At 38.3% G+C, this 22,228-nt stretch overlaps 1 protein-coding gene across 6 annotated transcripts in view; it reads right to left on the bottom strand.

The window, feature by feature from the left end:
• Positions 1–22,228, bottom strand: part of LOC103317603 (nuclear receptor subfamily 2 group E member 1) — a 628,264-nt gene that overhangs the window by 493,176 nt on the left and 112,860 nt on the right. For 5 of the 6 annotated variants that reach the window (XM_031928793.1, XM_031928795.1, XM_031928790.1 and 2 more), the window contains exon 2: positions 6,393–6,473. The exons of the other annotated variant lie outside the window; for it this stretch is intronic. In XM_031928793.1, the coding sequence (XP_031784653.1) occupies positions 6,393–6,473 (81 nt within the window). The remainder of the gene's footprint in view (positions 1–6,392; positions 6,474–22,228) is intronic. 6 annotated transcript variants of the gene reach the window in all.

The raw sequence follows: 22,228 nt of genomic DNA on the forward strand, positions 1-22,228 counted from the left end.
AGAAGGGGAAGGGCGGGTAAAACGACGCATAGGTGAATGCAATTTTTCTTTGAAAACTATCTACGACACATAAACATTCGTAATTAGGAATATTATAACCAATATTTATACAAGATTGTTTTAGCAGCATTTCCTTAAAAAGCAAATATTAAATAAATGTTCTATCTTTAATATTTATAATTTCCTCTACTAGAGTCTGTACTTGAATTTAATTATTTTGGTTAATCAAGATATTAGTTGAAACATCTTTACTAATAATACTAAACTGATCTATGAACAACTATATTTTAAACAATCTTTATTAAATATTCATTTTTTTATTTGTAAATGGCACAAGCGTCGCCATCTGTCTCGGGGACAGAGTACCTATCTTGGCCTCTCCCCCGGAAAATTTAGTTAGAGTAGGGGGTCTCCAGACCCAAATGTAGGAGGAACGCTCGAGGAAACTCTCTTTCCATTGGAAAATCCTCCGAAAATCTCTCGAAGAGGGAAATCAAGGGATGGGCCAAAGGTTATGAGTATCCTCGAGTCGCAACTCAAAATCACTCCGGTCCCGGCTCCCGCCCGGTAAACAAACTAAACGCGCTCAGTCCGCATTTTGATTCAATTACGACTTTGGTCCCGGCTCTCACTCAGTCAGCTCGGAAGCAACATTTACGCGCTTACTCCGCATATACTTTTAAAATTTTATAATTTACGCGCTCAGTCCGCATTATTTCTTTTTATTATATTTTTATGCGCTCAGTCCGCATTATTTTACTTTTTCGAGCACTCAATCCGCTAACCAAATATTTTCTGTAAATTAAAGATTTGTTTGGATCGAAATAAATTTAACTTCAGTGTCAAGTACGAATAATTTACTCGAGCATCTCTCCTAATTTACCCGACGCCATCCTAACTTACATTCGGTCGTCGTCATCGGAACACTACTTTGGCGCGAGGCCATTACCGCCAAGAATCTTCTCAAGTCATCACGGTGAGTTTGTCATTGATATGTTCGAAGCCAACGCCACTGGCGCCTTCCACAAAGAATTTTCTTGCATGAAGCCAACGACACCAGGGCCTTCAACAGGGCACAAAATAACTTGACTAGTTATTCTACATAGGAATTAAAAAACAGAGAACAATTTACTATGAAAGAATTTTTGCTTCCTCCTAGAGGAAACTTTGTAATAGTAAAATTTTGAGTTTCGTCAAAACTTCTAGAAAATACTGTTTGGTGCGTTAGAAGTTTAAATCACGTGTTTTTAGAAAATGTCCGTATGGATGTGTGTGTGTGTGTATGTATACCGTAATATTTCTGAATTCGAGAAAAACATTTATTTTTTATTTTTCTAACTATTTTTTTTATGGCCAATTTTTGATTTTCGAAAAACACTATTTTGCGTTTTTTTTCATCATCCCATCGTTACCAACAATTCAGCTAATATGCATTTGAGAGAGAATAAAATTACCTACTTTTCCCCGTTTGGTCCTCGGGATCGACCGCTTTATTCGGCAGATAAAATGAAAAAGGCGATTTTTTTTTTAATTCATATCTCTGAAACTAATCATCATAATCTCACGAAAAAAATCATGTCGATGGATCACGTGTCAAACTATATCCCATTAAAATTTCAAGTTATTATTTGACTACTTATTTTTTTCAGTAAAAAATCGAAAACTGGAAAAAATGAGTTTTTTTGTGCCTCGATTACGGAAGTAAAAAGGCTTTATTGCACTTGAGATTTTGAAAAAAAGTAGATATTTTATGTGTCTTAGCTAAGTTCATTGCGCAGCTTTCAAACCCCTATGGTTCTTAAGATATCAAGGTTTCAATTTTTTTTTGAAAATTTTTTGATTCCTTATATCTCTAAAACAATGCAGTCAAATGATTCAAAATTTTATTTGCTGATTCATCATGAAAAAAGCTATTTGCCGCTAAAATTTTAAACGATTTCGTCGAGCGGTTCTCAAGTAAAGAGCTAAAATGTAAAAACTGATTTTTCTCAAAACTTTTTCTTCCTCTTATAGGGGTGTCGTTAAAGTCCCTCCCTATGAATTGTCCCTATGCAACATGTTTTGAGAGTAGAATTATACGGCACAATATATATTTGTTTTTTTTTTATAGTAAAATTATACGTAAGTTTTTTTATATTACAATCTTATTCTCTTAATACGATAACTTAATTTTTACAGAGTTATGCTTTCATCAATCTCTTCTTTTTCGCGATTTTGAGAGATTTTGATCGGATTTTTCTTATTATTATATATCTTTTGCTATAAGAAAATTGCTCCTACAGCAAAATAATTAAGCTGTGAAATATTTAAAATAGCATTCACATACTGTATTTTAAAACAATATTTTATTTATTGGAACAATAAATTTCGTTGGAGGAAGCTACGTGCCAATGAATTGGCAGCGGTTTTTTCTTAGGACCTGTGAAAATCAATTCTTCTTGCCTGATTGCCCTAAATATTTCATAAAGACGCCAATGAATTACAACTAATTGTTGATACCATGCTTTTCTTAGTGTTTTTAACAGATGTGATTTCGAAACATTTGCACTTAACTGTTGATATGGTAATTAATGTCTAAAAAAAGTTGTGGAATACGCGAGTCGTGAGCGTAGTTTGATTTGTAATAAGATATCATTAAATACAGACTCCTCTTCTTCTGGAAAAGAGTTGAATTTTTCAAAAAATGTGTTGTGTGACTATTGAATCAAAGTTATTTTTTTGTCTAAAAATGTTTTAAAAGAATCTGACGTGCTTAGGTACGGAAGATTAATCTGATGGATAACTTATAAGAAGGGTGGGAATGGTGAAAAACGATGATGGCCTAACGGTCTTAATCGCGCGCTTATTAATTATATTAAAAGAAAATGGCGACTCTCGTGTGAATCGCTGCATGAACGAAGTTAATATTTAGCTGCTTTTAATGTCGAGGGGATGTTGGGTGCCCTGTTGAAGGCCCCGGTGTCGTTGGCTTCGAACTTATCCAATGACAAAGTCATCATGATGACTTGAGAAGATTCTTGGCGGTAATGGCCTCGCGCCGAAGTAGCATAACTGGCTAAACGGCTCGAAAACGTAACCAGTATAAGTGATAGTAGCTCACTGTAAGAGTAAGTGAAAATTTGGTATAAGCCAGAAAATTGTCTCGCGTAGGGGTTCTAGATCAAACACGCCATATTTATTCTGCATCGTCTAACCGTCTGCTTCCTGCAGCATCATCCAGTCGTCTACTTCGTGCAGTATGGTCCGGTCATCCTCTTAACAGACTCAACCGCGAAACCTACGTTCTTCTGCATCGAATTAGGAAGTGTGGGCTCAACTTAGTTAGGTACGTCCGAAAGCCCATGCCTTATCAATAACTGTGTAGGGTAGTAATTGACTTCCTCATGTCCTTTTCAAATCCAGCTTTCTATTCTTGGTATGAGACGCTGCGTCTATTGCCCCTTATCAATGGAATTCCATCTTTTTTGCCACTCCGTCGTTGTCTGCTCCCTTGCGGAGTACCAGATTTTATTCTGCGTATTTTCGCTAATCCTTTTTTTGCATCGAATATATCCTTCCTCTCCGTTGCTAAAAGGTCAATTGGCGGCATGCCTGCTATGATGCAGACCGCCTCGTTCGATACCGTACGGTAAGCTGATGCGACCTTTAGTGCACATCTCCTGTACACTGTCGATATCTTTCATGTATAACTTATCACCAACATGACATTCGCCCATATTAAGGCCCCGTATAAAATAATTGATGTGATTACACTGGCTAGAAGTAATCTTTCTTTTGCGTTGGCCCTCCTCCATTTGGCATCAACCCCGATAAAGTAGCTTCAACTTTTGTTGCTTTATCACTTACTACTTCAAGATCTTGCTTAAATGTTAGTCTTGCATTGATGGTGAGGCCCTGGTACTTGATGGTCGGTTGCGATACAATCTCATCTGGCCCACCGCGACCATAAGTGTTATCGTCTCTATTTTATTTCTACCAAAAATAAGGATTGCTTCGGTTTTGTGACTAACCAGTTTTTTATTTGTGTATTATATAGATAGACTCCCCAACTATGTCATTTACTTTTTCTTTGTGCTTCGTAATCTCCACCATTGCAATATCGTCAACAAAGCCTACTATTGTTGCTTCTTTGGATGGTTCCAGTCTTAGTACACCATTGTACATGGGGGACGCCTCCTGTAACTTCAAAGGTCTGGCTCCTCAGTGTCATATAATAGTATTCTGTTCTTTAAGTAGTCGGACATAATCCTTCTTATATTAAAGGGCACATCCTGCTTCCCAAGTACCTTGTGCATTTTCGTCCATTTTACTAGAATGAATGCCTTTTTGACGTCTAATTTAACTATGGCGCAGAACCCCTTTTTCCCTCCTTTTCACCTATTCCCCTCTATAGCTGTTCGCGCAGTGTCAATCACTAGGCTAACTGCATCCACGGTTGAACAATCCTTTCTAAAGTCGTATTAATCTTCCATCAATCCACCTTTTTGTCCTATAAAATGGTCCATTCTGACGCAGATGTGTTCCAAGATCTTGCCTGGGGTATCCAGCATGCAGAGCGGTCTGTATAATGTGGATTCATAGGGTGGCTTTTTTCTTTGGCAGAAACACGAGTCGCTGTTTCATCCAGTTTGCGGGGAATATTTCCTCTTCTAGACATGAATTGTACAAGTCTACTAAGACCTCAGGGTGGGCGTAAATTGCATGATGCTGCAATGCAATATTAGGGATGCCATCCAGCCCTGGGGCCTTGTTGCTTTCTACTTTCTAGCTTTCCTTAATCGTGATCGCCGGAATAGCCTCATCGTTTACATCTCTTTCAATAACAGATGGTTCTTCCAGTTGCCTGGGAACAGTGTGGTCACTATCTGGTGTAATAGTTCCGGGCATCTTCGAGTGGGCACGGAGCTTCCTTTAATCTTTGCCATTACTATTTTATACGGTCGACCCCAAGGGTCTTCTTCAACCTTGTCCTATAATTCCCTTAGGCATCGTCGCTTGTTTTCGTGGATTTTCCTCTTCAGGGCCCTTTTCGAGTCGTTTATTTCTTTTTCGCAGGCATCTACTATTTCCTGGCCTCTTTCAGTCTTATAGTACTTCTTCCTCGCCCGTTGTTCTCGTCTTCTGGTCCAGTGGCACTCGCTACGTGCACTTTCAACATCCTTGTCCCACCAATACACTGGCGGTCGTCTACAATTGTGCACTCTTCTTGGCATAGCTGCGTCATAGGCTCAGGTGATATTCTCCATTACCTGTTACCGGTAGCCTTGCTGTTTGCGGATCCTAGCAGTTGCAATTCTTTCAATGCCAGTCGAAACATCTCCTTATCATAATCATTCGTTTTCCAACTGACTCCTTTGATCCTTGTACTCACGCTGATTCTCTGCTCTGATTTTCATACGTCCATTATTATGTCCTGGTGATGGTTATATCTACCTTTATCTCGCGGACTTACTAAATAAGTAAGTTCTGTGCTGTCGTAGTGATTTAGATTTAACTGAACTATCTCCATTTTCTTTTCTTCTTTGACTTGTCTACTGCAGTCCTGTACTGGGACTGGGCATATGTGGCTACCAGCTGCATGGTTAAGTTTCCCTTCTGCGCCTCTTTACTGATAGAGTGCACAGTTTAGTTGACTGCTGCAGCCTTTTGCTTTATATTCTTTGCTCTTACATTTGTAGCAACAGTTACTTCGATCTTGTGTTGTTGTGCACTTTTTGCGATTCGCCTAAAACCTAGACATTTATTAAATCTTAGTTGGTGTAACCCTCGTTGTTCCTCTCGTATTCTGTGGACTACTCATCCTATCTTGATTCTCTGCTTTGCTATCACCTGTTTAACCATTGCTACTGGCGTTTTAATGACCGCAGTCTGTACTACTTTGAAATTTTGCTTGGAAACTTTGAAAAATGCACTCACTAAATCTCGGCTTATGCACGTTGTTTCATAAAATATCGTACGATACTACCTACTTTGCTTCGTTCGGGCGATATTGTCCCCATGAGAATGAAACTACTTTACAGCACTAGTATCGTAATAAACTATCAGAATGGCTATTATATTGTAGTTAAGACGTGAATAAAATATATAAAGTCTCTCTTAAGTCATTGAAAATTGTACAATTGTAGCAAAATAGTATAATGCCAAAATTCATAGCAAATCTAAAAACTTTATTTGCTACAGCAAACAATATCTTTACTATAACAGGTGGTAAGCGCGTATAAAATATGTAGAAATCATCCGCGTACGAAGCTAATGTGACACAATGAAATAGTGTCAAGTCGTCTTACATCATATTCCTTCATGATATTACAAATTATTCCAAGCTGTTATACTTGGTTAGAAATGAAACAATTATATTGCAAACAAATAAATAATGTTTATTATAACCATACCATCACAACTATAAATTCCATAATGTTTTCCTGAACTGCGATCTCCACATACTACACACAATATATCGAGTAATCTATCACCTAAAAATAAATTGATTGTATTAATACGAATAGGTAGCTATAGTGTTATACATCAAAATATTAAAAATAAATCCGTTACTTTTGAAATTCAGTGAAATAAATCTATATAACTAAATATTTATTTAACATGGTTTAAACATTATAGCATACCAAATAAAGCACTTAAAAACACTAATAAAAAAGTGATGAGACGTTGCATACTAATTAATAATCATTAATTTATCAATACCAACAATTTTAGAGATCCTAGTGGTATACAGAAGATAAGATATTAAAAGATATTTCTATGCAGGGTCCATGAAAAACACACATTTTCGTTTATTGCCAAATGCTTCTTACCAATTCGTTCAAAAACTGAAATAAAGTTACATATATTATGTATGTTATTATGGATCTTTTGGTTTATTTAAATCAGTACTCAGCGATTTCTAGCCTTCTTTTAGCAAGTAATGTTGCACCTATGTGAGCCACAAATACCGTCACATATTGTGACATGAATCTTGCGCCACAAGTATAGACTATATCTTATTGTATTAAATCTCAATATTTTGTCGTGTAACGAACGAAGAGGAGGCAAGTCGGAAAGTGAACAAGAGTAAGCACGGGCTTGAACCGTGGATCCCGAGATTAACAAGCCAGAGCTCTAACCATTGAGCTAACGTCTACGATACAAGCGCATGGTATGCATCGTAGTACGTCTCTGTGGACTCTAATCGCTGACTCATCTCGCAGCTCGTGTTGCAGACGTGTGTCAAAAGATCCAGAAGTACGTTCGCGTCACCAAGGCTGGGGTCGAACACACGAAAGTAACACGTTTATTAATAAGGGGAGGATTCTTTCCTATTTTTATTAAGAAACCCTATAGTCAATTCAAATCCAGATTTTGCACCAGAATAAAAGCAAATGACAAAAGAAACTGATTTGCTATAATAAATAGTTAAAACAAAATTGCGATAAATTATGAAATAGTTGCCCTCCGTACTGTATATATTCATCATTTTACAAAGTTTGATGGATATCTGTCAATCCTCACAGAATCAAGTTTGAATATATCGGGAGTGCTTCGTGTATTTCACTCCATTTAGCCGAATTAAATGCATTTTTGACATCCAATGTAACTATAGCACAGTACTTCTTTTTTCCTCCCTTCTACCTCGAGTAGTTTATTTCTTTTTCGCAGGCATCTACTATTTCCTGGCCTCTTTCAGTTTTATAGTATTTCTTTCTTGTCCGTTGTTCTCTTCTTCTGGTCCAGTGACACTCGCTGCGCGTACTCTCAACCTCTTTGTCTCACCAATATACTGGTGGTCGTCTACAATTGGGCACTCTTATCGGCATAGCTGCGTCATAGGCTCGTGTGATATTACCCATCATCTGTTCTACCTTGCTGTTTACCGTTCCCGAGAGTTGCAATTCTTCCAGTGCCAGTAAGAACATCTCCTTATCATAATCCTTCATTTTCCAACCGACTCTGTTGGTTCTTGTACTCGCGCTGGGTCTCTGCTCTGATTTTCTTACCTCCATTATTATGGCCTGGTGATCACTATATATGTAGTGTTCACTCACGGTCCACTTGTCAATTGAGCCAATAAGGCAACTACTAACAAAGGTCAGGTCTACAATAGATCCTGCGTCTCCGCTTCTAAAGGTTTTAGTGCTACCCTGATTAACTAACACCAAGTCCAAGAGAGAAGATGCTTCTAGCAGTACTCGTCCTCTTTGGTTAGTCCTTTGACTGCCCCACTCTACGGCCCATGCGTTAAAATCGCCTGCGATAATTACTGGATATCTTCCCGCAATATCCTGCACGAGTCGATCTAACTGCCGCTCGAACTGTTTGATCGGTGCGTTAGGCGAAGCATAACAGCTGTATACGTGTATTCCTGATATCTTTGCACGAACAAATCCTTCCTCGCTGGTCAACATTTATTCCTGGATTGCCACGTTTCCACATGCCTAGATCGCTGCTCTGCCAGTGTCGTCTGTTTCCCACGATGTCTCGTCCAGAGCCCTGTATGGTTCACATATAATGGCTACGTCGACCTCCGTCTCATGAACGTACTGGTTAAGTAAATCCTGCACTATCTTCATTATCTTCGTTTCTTCAACTTCTTTACTGCCGCTCGGTATACTGGGCATGTGTAGCTACCAGCAGCATGGTCAATTTCTCTGTTGCTCCTCGCTTTTTCCTATACCTCGTGATAATATTCATAATATTCGACGCTATGTTCGTAACTTTTACCCTCATTATCTCCCACTTTGTGCATCTCCTTTAACTGAGTCACCAAAACTTTGAGTTTTTAGGCCCGTTTTGCGATGTCTTCTATGCTCCTTGGTGTGGACTGACAATCCCCGATTAAGTCATCTACTTTCTTTTCCAGATTTATAGTGTATTCCTCTTCTTCCTTACGTTCCTTTGTTGCTTTCTGCCTGTACTGCTTGTATTCTGTCATTTGCTGAGTTGACGAATTAGTGCCTGCGCTTCTCGCACTGGCCTCACTTGCCAAACTCTCCTAATTGTTCGTTTGTGTTAACAAAGAATTTTCTCTCAGACGAAGCTCTGCTACCTTTAATAGGTACATACCTTTTTTCTCTATCTTCTTCAGCTATTTCAATGCCTTCGCGAGACCTGTTTCAATCGGACCGTGTACGTTTGTCTTGCCTTTAGTGTACTCATTCATTTCGGTGATAATGCTCTTCAGACCACTGAAGGTATCACCTTGCTCAGCTGGTTTGGGGGTTGGGGTCCCCGGTGTCGATGGTTTCGGTGCATTTAGCGTATTCTTGTTTTAATTTACTTCCATTTTTTTTTCTTCTCTCAAACTCCTCTACACATGTACAAAGCCTAAGCCCTCATACCACTCTCCCGCTCCACGCATTATCCCATGACTCGTCTCCCATCGTGGGATATCTCTCACTAGTCATGGTAGCCTCAGCAAGCCCCTTGCCCCTGACCGCAGAAGGACACAAATCCGGGCGCCATCCGGCTCTACTACGGCCAAGAAGATTTTCGCCGGCTGATAGGGCAGCCAGGTCCAGTTGGTTAGACGGACCTGGGCCCCTGTACTATTCAGCAGCCTGGAAGCGTCAGGAATCTAGTTTTTGAGCTGTACCCTCTCTGCTCAGGTTTAAGGGCCCTGTCCAAGAGACTAAGCAGGGCATGAGCGGCCAAGAAAGATGGCGATCAGACCTTCTCATCGCACAACAAGCTCAGTCTCCTTAAAATTGCTATTTCTGTAGAGCGTACAGACCGAAGTCTACAGCTCCCACCCTAAGGTCGCTGGAGACAATCCTCCAGTCGCACAGGAGGCGACCTTTGTACTGCCCTGCTTGCTTAGGCACCTCAGGATTGCTATTCCTGTAGAGCATGCAGACCGAAGTCGGCTGCACACCCCCTAAGGACGCAGGAAACGGTCATCCAGTAGCACACGAGGCGTTAAATACTTTAAAATTGATACAATGGCAGACGGACCAAGAAGCGGCTGAGCGGAAAACTAAGGACATAAAGAGATATCTGCAGTGCATCTGCGAGGCTACAATGCCACAGAAACGATACAGACGCAACAAACGGCAAACCTACTGGTGGACGCAAAAGATTGCTAACATCAGAAGAGAATGCTATCGACTAAAAAAACAGTAAAAGACAGTGTTGGAGACGACTGGAAGATGATGTAGAATTAAGTTCAGGGGGGGGGGGGGGCGGCTACAAGATTATGACCCACAAAATTGGAGCCTAAAATCCCCCAGAGACAAATGACGCTGATAAAATATATAGGATCGTTGATGGTCTCTTTCCTACTCACCCAGAACTCAGACAGAACTGACAATACGAACGAGGACAGCGTAACGGAATGTCCACTTTTTACGGCGGTGGAGCTTGAGAGTGCTGCGGCCAAGCTAAAGCCTCGGAAAGCTCCAGGACTTGATGACGTGCCTAGTGAGCTGCTGCGGATCATCGTGGTTGAACGATCTGATGCGTTGCTGCAGCTATATAATGGCTACATGATGGCAGGAGTGTTTGCTAGTCCTTGGAAGGAGGCGCGGTTGGTCCTCATTAGTAAAGGTAAGGGGGACCCATCTGACTCGTCCTCTTATAGGCCTCTGAGCCTCCATAATACACCGGGAAAACTGGCGACCTCTCAGACCGACAGCTCGGATTTCGACGAGGACACACCACTATTGGAGCAATAACATACGTACTACAGATTGTAGACAAAACAAATGACATATGTCATAGAGCTACACCTCTGGTACTCCTGGCAACACTAGACTTACGGAACGCTTTTAACTCTGCGAGGTGGGCGAATATTCTGGAGACTCTGGAAATAACCTTCCTGCGTACCTCATGCGAGTTGTTACAGACTACTTATGAGACCGTTATCTAACATATAAGACGACTGATGGAATGCGACGAAAACAACTGACAGCAAGAGTCGTACAGGGCTCAATATTCTGGGTCCTGACTTCTGAAAAGTACTGTACGACGGCTTATTAAGACTGGACATGCCTACTGATACGTGCAAGAGTTTCATGGGAATTTGTAGCAGAAACTCATTACTCAAGGGTTTCGGGGGTCACTTATCACTCCGTAGTTTATGAGGTATGTGTGGATACTGGTTGTAGGTATTGCTGTGGAGATAGATTTCAGCGTGTACATCTATTTATTTTACAAATCTTATTTGACAGTTGCTTTTGAACTAAAACTAATACTCACTATTTTAACAACAGTTTGATGATTCTCTTTTAAGTTAGTGAGGTATAATGTAATATATCTATCGAGAGCATAGTTTTTATTATAACTATTGATTACCCTTAAAAAATTCGTAAAATCTTTAAAATAAAACCTTTCTCAAAAGGTAAAAGGTAGGCAAGTATAAACTGGTTTTTATTTACTATTAATTTTTATTCGATGATGATATAATTCATTTGAATAATTATTTATATAAGTGACAAACTATGGTAAAAAAATATAGAAAATCAAATAGTTAAATGGCAATTACGTATTTGGAATAAATTTATCAAATTATTCTTTAATACAATTTATAATTTCACTGTTTTCCTAACGTCATTGTTAATTTACTGGCGGTATTCTACACTACTATAAACATACTTGATAAACCCGTCGGTTGATAGTTCCTAATGTAAATTGTTTGATTTGATAAAAATTAATAACAATGTCAAATAAACTTATAACATCTTTCAAATTTAGTGAAACACATCAGTAATAATAAAGCAGATATTGAAAAGTGAAAAATTATCATTAAATAATTATTCTTTTTATTTCATCGTAAAATTATTAAGCGACGGGTTATAACGACATTACTGTAGCTGCGCGTTTTTGCAAATTAATTAAGCCTTTTTAATTGTTCAGTGAAAAATATTATACGCAGCAAATCATAGCTCTCGTATTCAAAATAGTTTTCAGACAATTCAGTTATAAATCTTGTGTATCAAAAACGGGATTATAACGACATTACAGTAGCTGCAAGTTATTACAAATCAATCCAGTCTTTTCAATTGTTTAGTGAAAAATATTTTACGTAGCCAATCATGACAAGTCGAAGTAAAATCAATTAAGAAAATCAATAATAGTAGATTCGCGTAAAACAATAAGGATAAAATAGAACACCGATATGCACACACACAGTACGACACTACGGCAAGTAGCCAAGCGAGACACACCGATACACACAGATACATTGCAGTTCTACAGCGGAGGCTCAAAGCTAAGCGAGGCACACCAATATGCACGCACACCTTACGACTCCACGGCGAGAGATCAAGCGAGACACGCCGATACGCACACATACATTGGAGTTCTACAGCGGAGGCTCAAAGCTAAGCGAAGCACACCAATATGCACGCACACATCTCGGCATAACGGCAGGAACACAGCAGACGCAAGTAGAGAGAAAAAAGAGATCTACCGTACATCATGAACCGCGCAAACGATGCACGTGCAATGAACAGAGGCCGCGGAACGCGCAACACTACCGGCAAGTGACACATAAGTCACGCGCGCTGGAAGCTCGAGGAGCCGCCAAAGAGGACACCGCGCAAGTCGGCGCAAAATGCACAGAGGAAGCTTCTATGAGCCTGCAGATAAGGAAGGTAAATCAGAGGCGAGTTTGACCGGAGAAGAGCACGAGGGGACTCGGTATACTAGAGGAGAGGATTTTTACTCTGGTTTTCTGATTGGCCCTCTCTGCAACGTCACATGCATAAAAAGCTCCAAATAAGGCAAGAAGCTGCATCTAGGCCTCCTAATTGGCCAAACATTCACCCCGCCGAGGAGACGAAAAATCGGATATCGCCTCTGCTACGAGGGCATAAAAGAGCCCAGCAACAGGTCCTCACGTTCTCAGTCCGCTCGAAAAATCATCGCCACGCGCATCTCTGCCCGAGTTCGGTCCAGTGTATCGAGACTTAGAATTATTTCGGTGTATCGAGACTTAGAAAATTTCTGACTGTTTAAAGACTTTAAATTTTGTGGCAAATTGAATAAACTGTATTAAAAGTTACATCGCGAGTGCACATTTAATTCGAAAGCTCCTGACTCCCGACGCCCCGTTCCAATCGAAACCATCCGCTTCGGAAGCTGAGCCAAAGCCGCTGAGAAGACGTGTTGGAAGCAGAGCAGGCCCGTCGCAGAGATAAAGGAAAAGGTAAGTGATTTTAATTAAATAGGCTGCATGCCTCTATCGCGCACTTCTCTCTTTCTCTCTCATAATTAGAGACTCAATTAGCCCAACATATTCGCGATAACGATATTACAATTAGAGTAACGTCCTTACCACAAATTTCTCGGAAGTTTACAGAATCAACGTTAAAGAGTTTAACTAAAATCAGTGCGTGTAACGAAAACAGTGCAATTTTCCGGCGGCTACTATCTGTTCTATTAAACAGATCGCGAAAGTAGTCAAGCACCGACGGCGCTCAGCTTCGCGCTCTGAAGCTTTGTCCTCGTCCGTGCTTATGAAAGCAAAATAACCCTTAGAGTTACTGTCCGGTGACAGCTTTCAATAGCTTAGGACGTAACAGGTTGTTTACTTATAATTTTTTGGTGCATCGCAGCTGGGAAAAATTTTGAAACGCGAAAAATTCAGACATTTTTGAGTAATTATTAAACAAAAACTCGTGAAAGTGGAAATTAAAATCGTGTAGAAACTAAGAAAGTGATCATTTAACACAATATTTTATTTTGCGCAAGCCTTTCACAATTCCTCCGCAAGCAAAGAATCGCTGAGTAGCGACTTGCTTTCGTTTTCACAATCCTTCCGCGAGTAAAGAATCGCTGAGTAGCGACTTACTCGTTATCAACAATCCTTTTTAAAACGGAGAATCGCCTCTTTGTGCGACCTGTTCGTCAGTCCCTAACTCCATGATTGATTAATAACCTTATTTTCCTTACTAGTACACAAAATATAATACAAATAATAATACAAATAATCCGACCAAAATTCCGCGAAAAAATAGAAGGATTAATAAATAAATCAAAATCCGAAGCGGCGAGAATTGAAAATTTAAGTGAAAAATTATCCGAGAGCGAAGAGGATATTGCTGCCGATTATGACGAAGATAGAAAACTGGAGCCGTATTCTATAAGCATTTACGAGAGTGAGAGCTGGTGAGAGTGAGATAGGATGTCACTCTCACCAGTCACCGCTAGATGGTAACTCAGATTGGAGCGAATGACAAGAGAGTCGATGTTTTTGACATGGAATGGTTTTTGAAAACCGTATAAAAATGCATTTAAAAATACATATTATTTTATTTTAAAAAATGATAAATAATCATAATAAGAGTAATAAGGAAAAATAATAAAGATCTTTTTAATATTTATGTTGATTTATTATTTTTTTAATTATTATACAATCATACACTTTTATAACTTATTCTGTACCACGAATTGTCATTCCAACAGTAGCCGGAGAAGGACTGCAACAGGTATAATAACCATGTAATGTTGTATTTATTAGCAAAGCAAAAATTCAATTAAGACAAAAACATTAAATAAGATAAGCTCTTACCTACCAAGTATTTGGCCTTTACTAGTAAAGGCTACAACCTTAGATTTTGGAGGAACATATTCTTCATGGCGGTGATCTTCCATATCAAGACGTACCACTCCACCTCGCACTTCTTGTCAAATTTCCATTGGAATTTCTCCACGCTTGATTGCTGCTTATTTCAGGGTGATGAGACCAGTAGATGCTCTTCTGTCAGATGGTGAAGAACTTACAACTTGAATAAAAAGTATTATCCATTAATTAGAATAATGTTTAAAATATTCTGAATCAAAATTAAATGTTGAGCACACTGTACCTTCAGTATCATTGCTTGTCATGCCCAATTTAAAAATAAATCGACCTTAATATTAAAAAAATCTTTAATGTTATTCTTTATTTCTTTTTATTGTGGTTATTTACCCTTTTTTTTAAATAATGTGTATTTTTAAATGCATCTTCATACGGTTTTTAAAAACCATTCCATGTCAAAAACATTGACTCTCTCGTCATTCGCTCCAATAAAGGCACAATCACCATCTAGCGGTGACTGGTGAGAGTGACACCCTATCTCGCTCTCACCAGCTCTCACTCTCGTAACTGGCTTATAGAATACGGCCCCTGGAAAATATTCGCGAGAGTGACAGTGTAACGGAGATCATGAATAAATATGATAGAATAAGTGAGCGATTGTATAGAAAAGAGAAAGATCCAAACGTTTTTCCTGTGGAAGGCATCGATTACTCGTTCGATAGAGCAATGACAATAATGCATAGAATCAAAGAGGATAAATTCCAAGGCATAAAGCGATCATTAATTTATAAAGAAAAAATGAGGGTCTCGTCAACTAATGCGAAATTTCGGGAAAATCAAGCATATACAGTTATGAAAAATGATTATATCTTACAAAATGAAATAATTAACGAAGAAAGCGAAAAAGTCTAACGCAGTGTAGTCGACTGTCAAAATAATGATACGCAAAAGTTAAATAAAAATATTGATACAGTGAATTATTGTAAAATTAATGAAAATAAGAAAAATGATAGTTTAGAATTTAGTGCACTAATACCTCTACGCCACAGAGGTCAAGGACTAATTATTGAAGATAATCATGACATTGAAAGGGACTACTTTAATAAAAATAATGAAAGTGTATATGTTTGCATTGAACAAATAAATGATAAAGATCGCGATGACTCGAAATCATGTAATTTGGCAAAAATAAAAGAAAATACGAATATGACAAAGAATTCTGAGATCGGAAGGCGAGACGAGGCGTGCGGAGAATTCGAGTTAACCGACGTCACGCAACCTATCGTGACACACTTGATGGGACGCCTGCCAGATGGAGAAAGAACAGTGCCCATTATGAACTTTTCAAATAAAATCGCGCCGAAGAAAAGTGTTAGTTTTCTGGATAAAAATCTTGAGTAAGTTTACAAATTTAAACCTGACTCGCCAAGTTCAGGAAGTAACAGCGATAGTGTAATTAGAAAATCGATAACTAAAATTCGTAAGAAAAATACAATAAGTAAAAGTGCGATTCCGAAATCGATATAAGTAAAGAGAAAAATTGAAAAAATATCACCATTATTTAATAATTCTGAAGATTTTGCCGACATTTTTGCAAAAACTAAGCCAAATAAATTCCAGAATTTAATCAAAAGGGACGAAAATTCGGAATTATATAATTTTCAAGCAATGAGTAAACCATTAGGAAATATAATCCCGGCTACTGATAAGAAAAATGACAATCAACATTGTATTCTACCAGGACAAAATTCAGAAGAGACCGACCAATATTTGTATGAATGTGAAAGAATAGAAGAACTTTTAAACGATTGTCAGAATCCCTACGGTGAACAAAATCATGAAGTGCGCGGACTCTGCGTAATATCGAGCATCCCAGTCCTCGAGAAAGTAGAAGGAGCCTATCACTCTGTCATGCTCATAAGCCCCAAAGCGGCCGAAGTACCCCGCTGTGAGAGAGTCAAAACACTGACTGCTACGCCTCGACTATCTTAAACCGAATGAACGAGAAGCTATTGAAATGCTTGTTGACACCTATCACGAACAATTTCATTTACCCGGGGAAAAACTCACTATTACACATATAATTCAGCATCGCATTCCGACTATAGATAATCAACCCGTAAATGTTAAAACGTACCTTCCTCCTAGAGCACACAGAGGTCCAATTATGAAAAAAATTAAAGAATTTTTGGACGGCGAACTTATTTCACCATCGAATTCCGATTATAATAGTCCGCTTTGGTGTTTAAGAAAAAAAGATGATAGTCACGGCAATACAAGATACAGAATAGTTTTAGATTATCGAAAATTAAACGAGGTTACTATAACTGACAACTATCCTCTCCCGAACATTCAAGATATTTTTGATCAACTCGGAGGCTCAACATATTTTACAGTTTTAGATCTCGCCTCGGGCTATTATCAAATTCCATTGCACCGCGAAGATCGTCACAAAACAGCCTTCACCGTAATGAACGCCGGTTTCTATGAATGGAACGTATGCCTACAAGGGTTAACTTCTATGCCTGCTACGTTCATGCGATGCATCAACAGAATCATATATAACACACCTATGAAAGAAGAAGAGAAACCCGTAAACGCGCTCACTATCTCACTTGAAGACTTACGAGAATTAGATTCAGGACCACTCGATGTTTGCGTATATCTTGATGATATCGATGATATCATTATTTATGCAAAAACCGTAGAAGAGCATAACGAAAAATTCCCGCCAATTTTAAATTATCACTCGATAAATGTGATTTCCTCCGCACTGAAGTAAGTTTCTTAGGACATTTGATAAGCAATCAAGGAATCTGCCCCGATCCTGAGAAGGTAGAAGCAGTAAGGAAATTTCCGCGACCGAAAACTGTTAAAAACATACGACAATTTTTAGGACTAGCTGGTTATTATCAAAGATTTATCGACCGATTTCCAAAAATAGCTAAACCATTAAGCAATCTACTCAAACAAAATGTACCCTTCGAGTGGAATGAGAAGGCACAAAAAGCTTTCGATATACTACGAGAGAAATTATGTAAAGAGCCTGTATTAATTTTTCGCGACTTCTCGAAACCTATTATACTCACCACCGACGCTAGTCTGACTTGCATCGGAGCAGTGCTTTTTCAAGGCACGATAGGCCAAGATCGCCCAATTGCACATGCTTCGCGAGTGTTGAATAACGCAGAAACTCGGTACGATACGTATTCGAGAGAAGCCTTGGCTATGGTTTTTGGCATCCGCCATTTCAGACACTATTTATTAGGTACGAAATTCGTCGTTTGCATAGACCATTACGACTATGTTGGTGTAAAGACTCTCGAGATCCCGATTCACATGCAACACGATGGACGCCTAAATTGTCGGACTATAATTTTGAAATCGTCTACAAACCAGGCCAAATCAATCTTAATGCTGACGCACTCTCTCGAAATCCAATCGAACAGAATACGGAATCAGTAATGCCTATTCGCGAATGCACAGGAACTCATACAGAACCTCAAGTCGAAAATGAGAATCAATCACCCCTAGAGCCAGCAGCCACGGAAGTTACACCAGGACGAGTGACGCGTACGCGCGCAGGCAAATTAAGTGGGCCTGATTACAGGGAAAACCGAAAAAATCTTCCAATGTTATTAAAAGGACTAAGGAACTTAGGGGGAAGGAGAGATCGGAAGAAAATAATAGCGTAGCTACTAACAAGACTGTCGAGAAACACGCCGATACACGAACGAACGAAAAATCTTATGAGTTACTTGTTAACAATCAAAGCGCGTTAGAAACAATTAATCTCGATGATATTGGCACACATAATGTCAGTGATCAAGATCAAGAAACTTTGATTAATCATGAAGTTGGCGATCCCATTATAAATCTGAATACACGAAAGCGTTCTATAAGTTATGGCAAAATGTTTGCTGAAACCCGAGAACAGCTGTCGATGCGCAAGGATAATTATTTATATTTTTTATCTTCCATGCATCAGCCCTGCGATAAAGGAGCACGACTTCTAGAGAGTCGTAAAGAAGTACCGCGGTTACACGAATTGACTGCGGGAGAATTAAGAATAATGCCGAAAAGTAACAAACGACATTTTATCATAATATTACGGGGACTTGAACGCAATTTATATAATACGTCCGTACACGAAGCGACACAACACACTCCATACGATTTAGTCTTCGGGAGGCAGGCTCGCTCACCATCGAGCGACCCACTTGAAACAGAGGACAGCTTTCCGACATATGCCGATTATATTATCGAATTAACAACAAGGTTGAATAACATTCAAGAAATTGCGCGAGAAAAACTAATAGCAGCCAAGTGGCGTGCAAAATACTATTATGACGGAAGTGCGAATCCACAAGATTTTAAGGTTGGCGATTATATTTGGCTACTTAAAGGAGGAAACATTCATAAGCTAAAAGATCAGTACGAAGGTCCCTATTTAGTCGTAGATATACTTGAACTGAAAGATAATTGGATATTCGCGGTCGTGATGAAATTTGGCTCGGCTTAGGCTCGGTTAACCGATGGGGACGTGGAGAGAGATGGGCAAAGCACTTTGTACACTGTCGTTTAAATTTAAACGGAATTGGAGGTTTTATTGCTGCAGAAGTGTGAGTACAGGTGTGAGTGTAAAGAAAAACGCGGATCTTAATAAACAATTGGAGTGTTGTAGATCGATGGTTCGGGAGTGTGTGAAAAACGTGGTTCGCGACTCGAGATGGTGCACGCGGGCGAGCTTCTTCTCATGAGAGTAGCCGGAACCAGAAAGAGGGCGAACCGGGGGTGCGCTCCAGTTTTAATCCTTTCTCGCGGTAGTGGCAGTGCCACTCTCGTCGCGAAACGTTTCGCGCACGTCCTCACGCTGTCCTGACGGTCACGCGGAGGGCCTACGCGAACTCGGTGCTACGGGTAAGTCGACGCGCCAAATTCAAATGGCCCGAACAATATCATACATTGAACCAGAAAAGACTTAAGTCTAAATTAATTAGATGATATGTGTTAAATATAGTTCAAGTATAAAAGTACGATTCTATTTTATTCTATTCCAATTGACATAATGTATAATTACAGTATTAGCGTTAATCGATAAAACAAACGAGATAAAATTTCAAAACAAAAAAAAAAGAAAGTAGTAGAAAGATAATTATTAAAATCTATATTTAAAGAGACTAAGTTTAAGAAGAAAATATAATCAAAAGAAATGAAAACAAAAAATTTGTCTTTAAGAAAAATTTTACAGAAAAAAAATTTACTAATATAATAATTTAAATATATCCTGGACTTCTGAGTTATGATGATTATTAATTAGCATGACATTTCCATTGATATCAAAAGATTCTTATGTGTTATATAAAGTAAAATCATTACCTATTCCAAAGAGACTTCTTGACGGAAACATAGCCACTTTATATGTAAAATCTCGATCATCATTATTTGGAGTTTCGCAAAAAGCTACCTAAGCTTTAACAGAAAACCAATATGAGAAGTGTATCAATGCATTTGGAAAAAAGTTATGTCAACCAGATCAATCTATTCGATCAGAAATCGAGAACAGAAGTTACGAATTCACTCTGTTATATCATCCTTATGATATTGATTATAGTAAATGCGATATCCAGTATGTAGATATGAATTTACCTTATTGGATTAACACTGAGAAAAATCAAGGGTGGATATATTCTCTCGATGAACGGATGGAATTACAGATCTATTGCAAAAAACGCCAAGAACAATTAAAGATCAATGCAACCGGAATTTTAAGAATAAAACAAGGATGCATGGTTAACGCGGGAAACTATTAATTATCTTCTGGCATTCACACTCAGAATCACATGCAACCAATAATATTCCCTCAAGTGATTTTGGAAATTGGGGGAAACGTATCAATTGCAGAGATAATAGCTGAATTAAAAACAATCAAAATTAATAAAACCATGGAGACTGATTGGACAGTCGCTCACTCCTTCTGGGAACTAAAGTCAAGAGTCACTAATCTCGATTTGCCTAAAGAATTTGAAGAAGAATTCAGGAATAAAGCATTTATCATCATTCTAACGATAACAATAGTAATCGGACTATTATCCGGTATAGTTATAGCAGTTCTGTGTTTTGTAGTAAGTAAGAAGTATCAAAGCAGGAATCAGATGAAGTATGACAGAATTTCCGTCAAACATGGGAACTCGTGCAGGAGAAGTTGAAGTTCCTATCGAAGAAATATTTGATCGATTTTACATAAGTCGTCGACCTCTATCGATATTAGAATCTAATCTCCCTCCCGTACCAGTATAAGGGAATAAATACACGAAAAGAAAAATATTTTAAATACCACAAACAAACAATTCAGACACACACATCCTACTCAATCCAGACGAGGGGAGAACAAGAAAAATTCGGTTTTGTGTTTCAGATGGCATTTAATAACAAGGCAATAATTCTTATAAATCTGATGACCTGGATAATCAGACTAAACTCAGGGCATCCGTTAACAGGATTCGATTGTGGAGAGCAATTGACGAATTTAACAACTGTATCACTATTGGAAGTGGGAGATTGCGATATAGAAATTCCTGAATTGAACGTCACTAAACAATATATACAATTACTTCAAATAAACAAATTCACTAAAACACATGTAATCCAATGTTCAATAAAGATTATACGACACATTACTCACTGTGGGATGCACTCGCATGTTTCAAGAGTGATTGATGGAGAGATTAGCTATTTTCAAGAAATACAAAGAGACGAATGTATGCGAATGTTTAAAAGTGGATACGCTTATATCGCAGGAACAGCAGTGCAAAATCTACCGCTACTTTCAACGCCTGTCACGTTTGCGGGAAGTGTCAATCATGATTTTAGTAGACAATATAATTAATAGACAATTGGGTTATCTATCTTGTTTAACAAGACCAGATTATAACGACACTACAGTAGCTGCGCGTTATAACAAATTAATTAAGTCTTTTTAATTGTTAAGGAAAAAATATTATATGCAGCAAATCATAGCTTTCGTATTCAAAATAACTTTTAGACAATTCAGTTATAAATCTTGTGTATCAAAAACGGGATTATAAAGACATTGCAGTAGGTGCGAGTTTTCACAAATTAATACAGTCTTTTGAATAATAATAAAAATATTTTACGTAGCCAATCATGACTTTAGCAGACAAAATAATTAATAGACAATTGGATTATCTATCTCGTGTAACTAAAACCGGATTATAATGACATTACAGTAGCTGCGCATTTTTACGAATTAATGCAGTCTTTACAAGAGTTCAGTAAAATATATTTCACGCAACAAATCATGGCTATCGTAGTAAAGATAGTTACTAGACAATTCAGTTATAAATCTTGTGTATCAAAAATCGGATTATAACGACAATACAGTAGCTGCAAGTTATTACAAATCAATGCAGTCTTTTCGATAGTTCAGTAAGAAATATTTTACGCAACAAATTACGACATTAGTAGGCAAGATAATCAAAAGACTATTAGGATATCTATCTTGTATAACAAGTCTGGATTATAACGACATTACAGTCGCAGCGCGTTTTTACGAACTAATGCTGTCTTTTTAATAGTTTAGTATCTTATATTTTACGCAGCAAATAATGGATCTCTAAGTTAAGATAATTAAAGACAATTGAGTTATCTGTCTTGTATAACGAAAACCGAATTATAACGACATTACAGTAGCTG

This window comes from Nasonia vitripennis, chromosome 4, assembly GCF_009193385.2.
Source record: "Nasonia vitripennis strain AsymCx chromosome 4, Nvit_psr_1.1, whole genome shotgun sequence".
NCBI classification, from domain to species: Eukaryota; Metazoa; Arthropoda; class Insecta; order Hymenoptera; family Pteromalidae; genus Nasonia; species Nasonia vitripennis.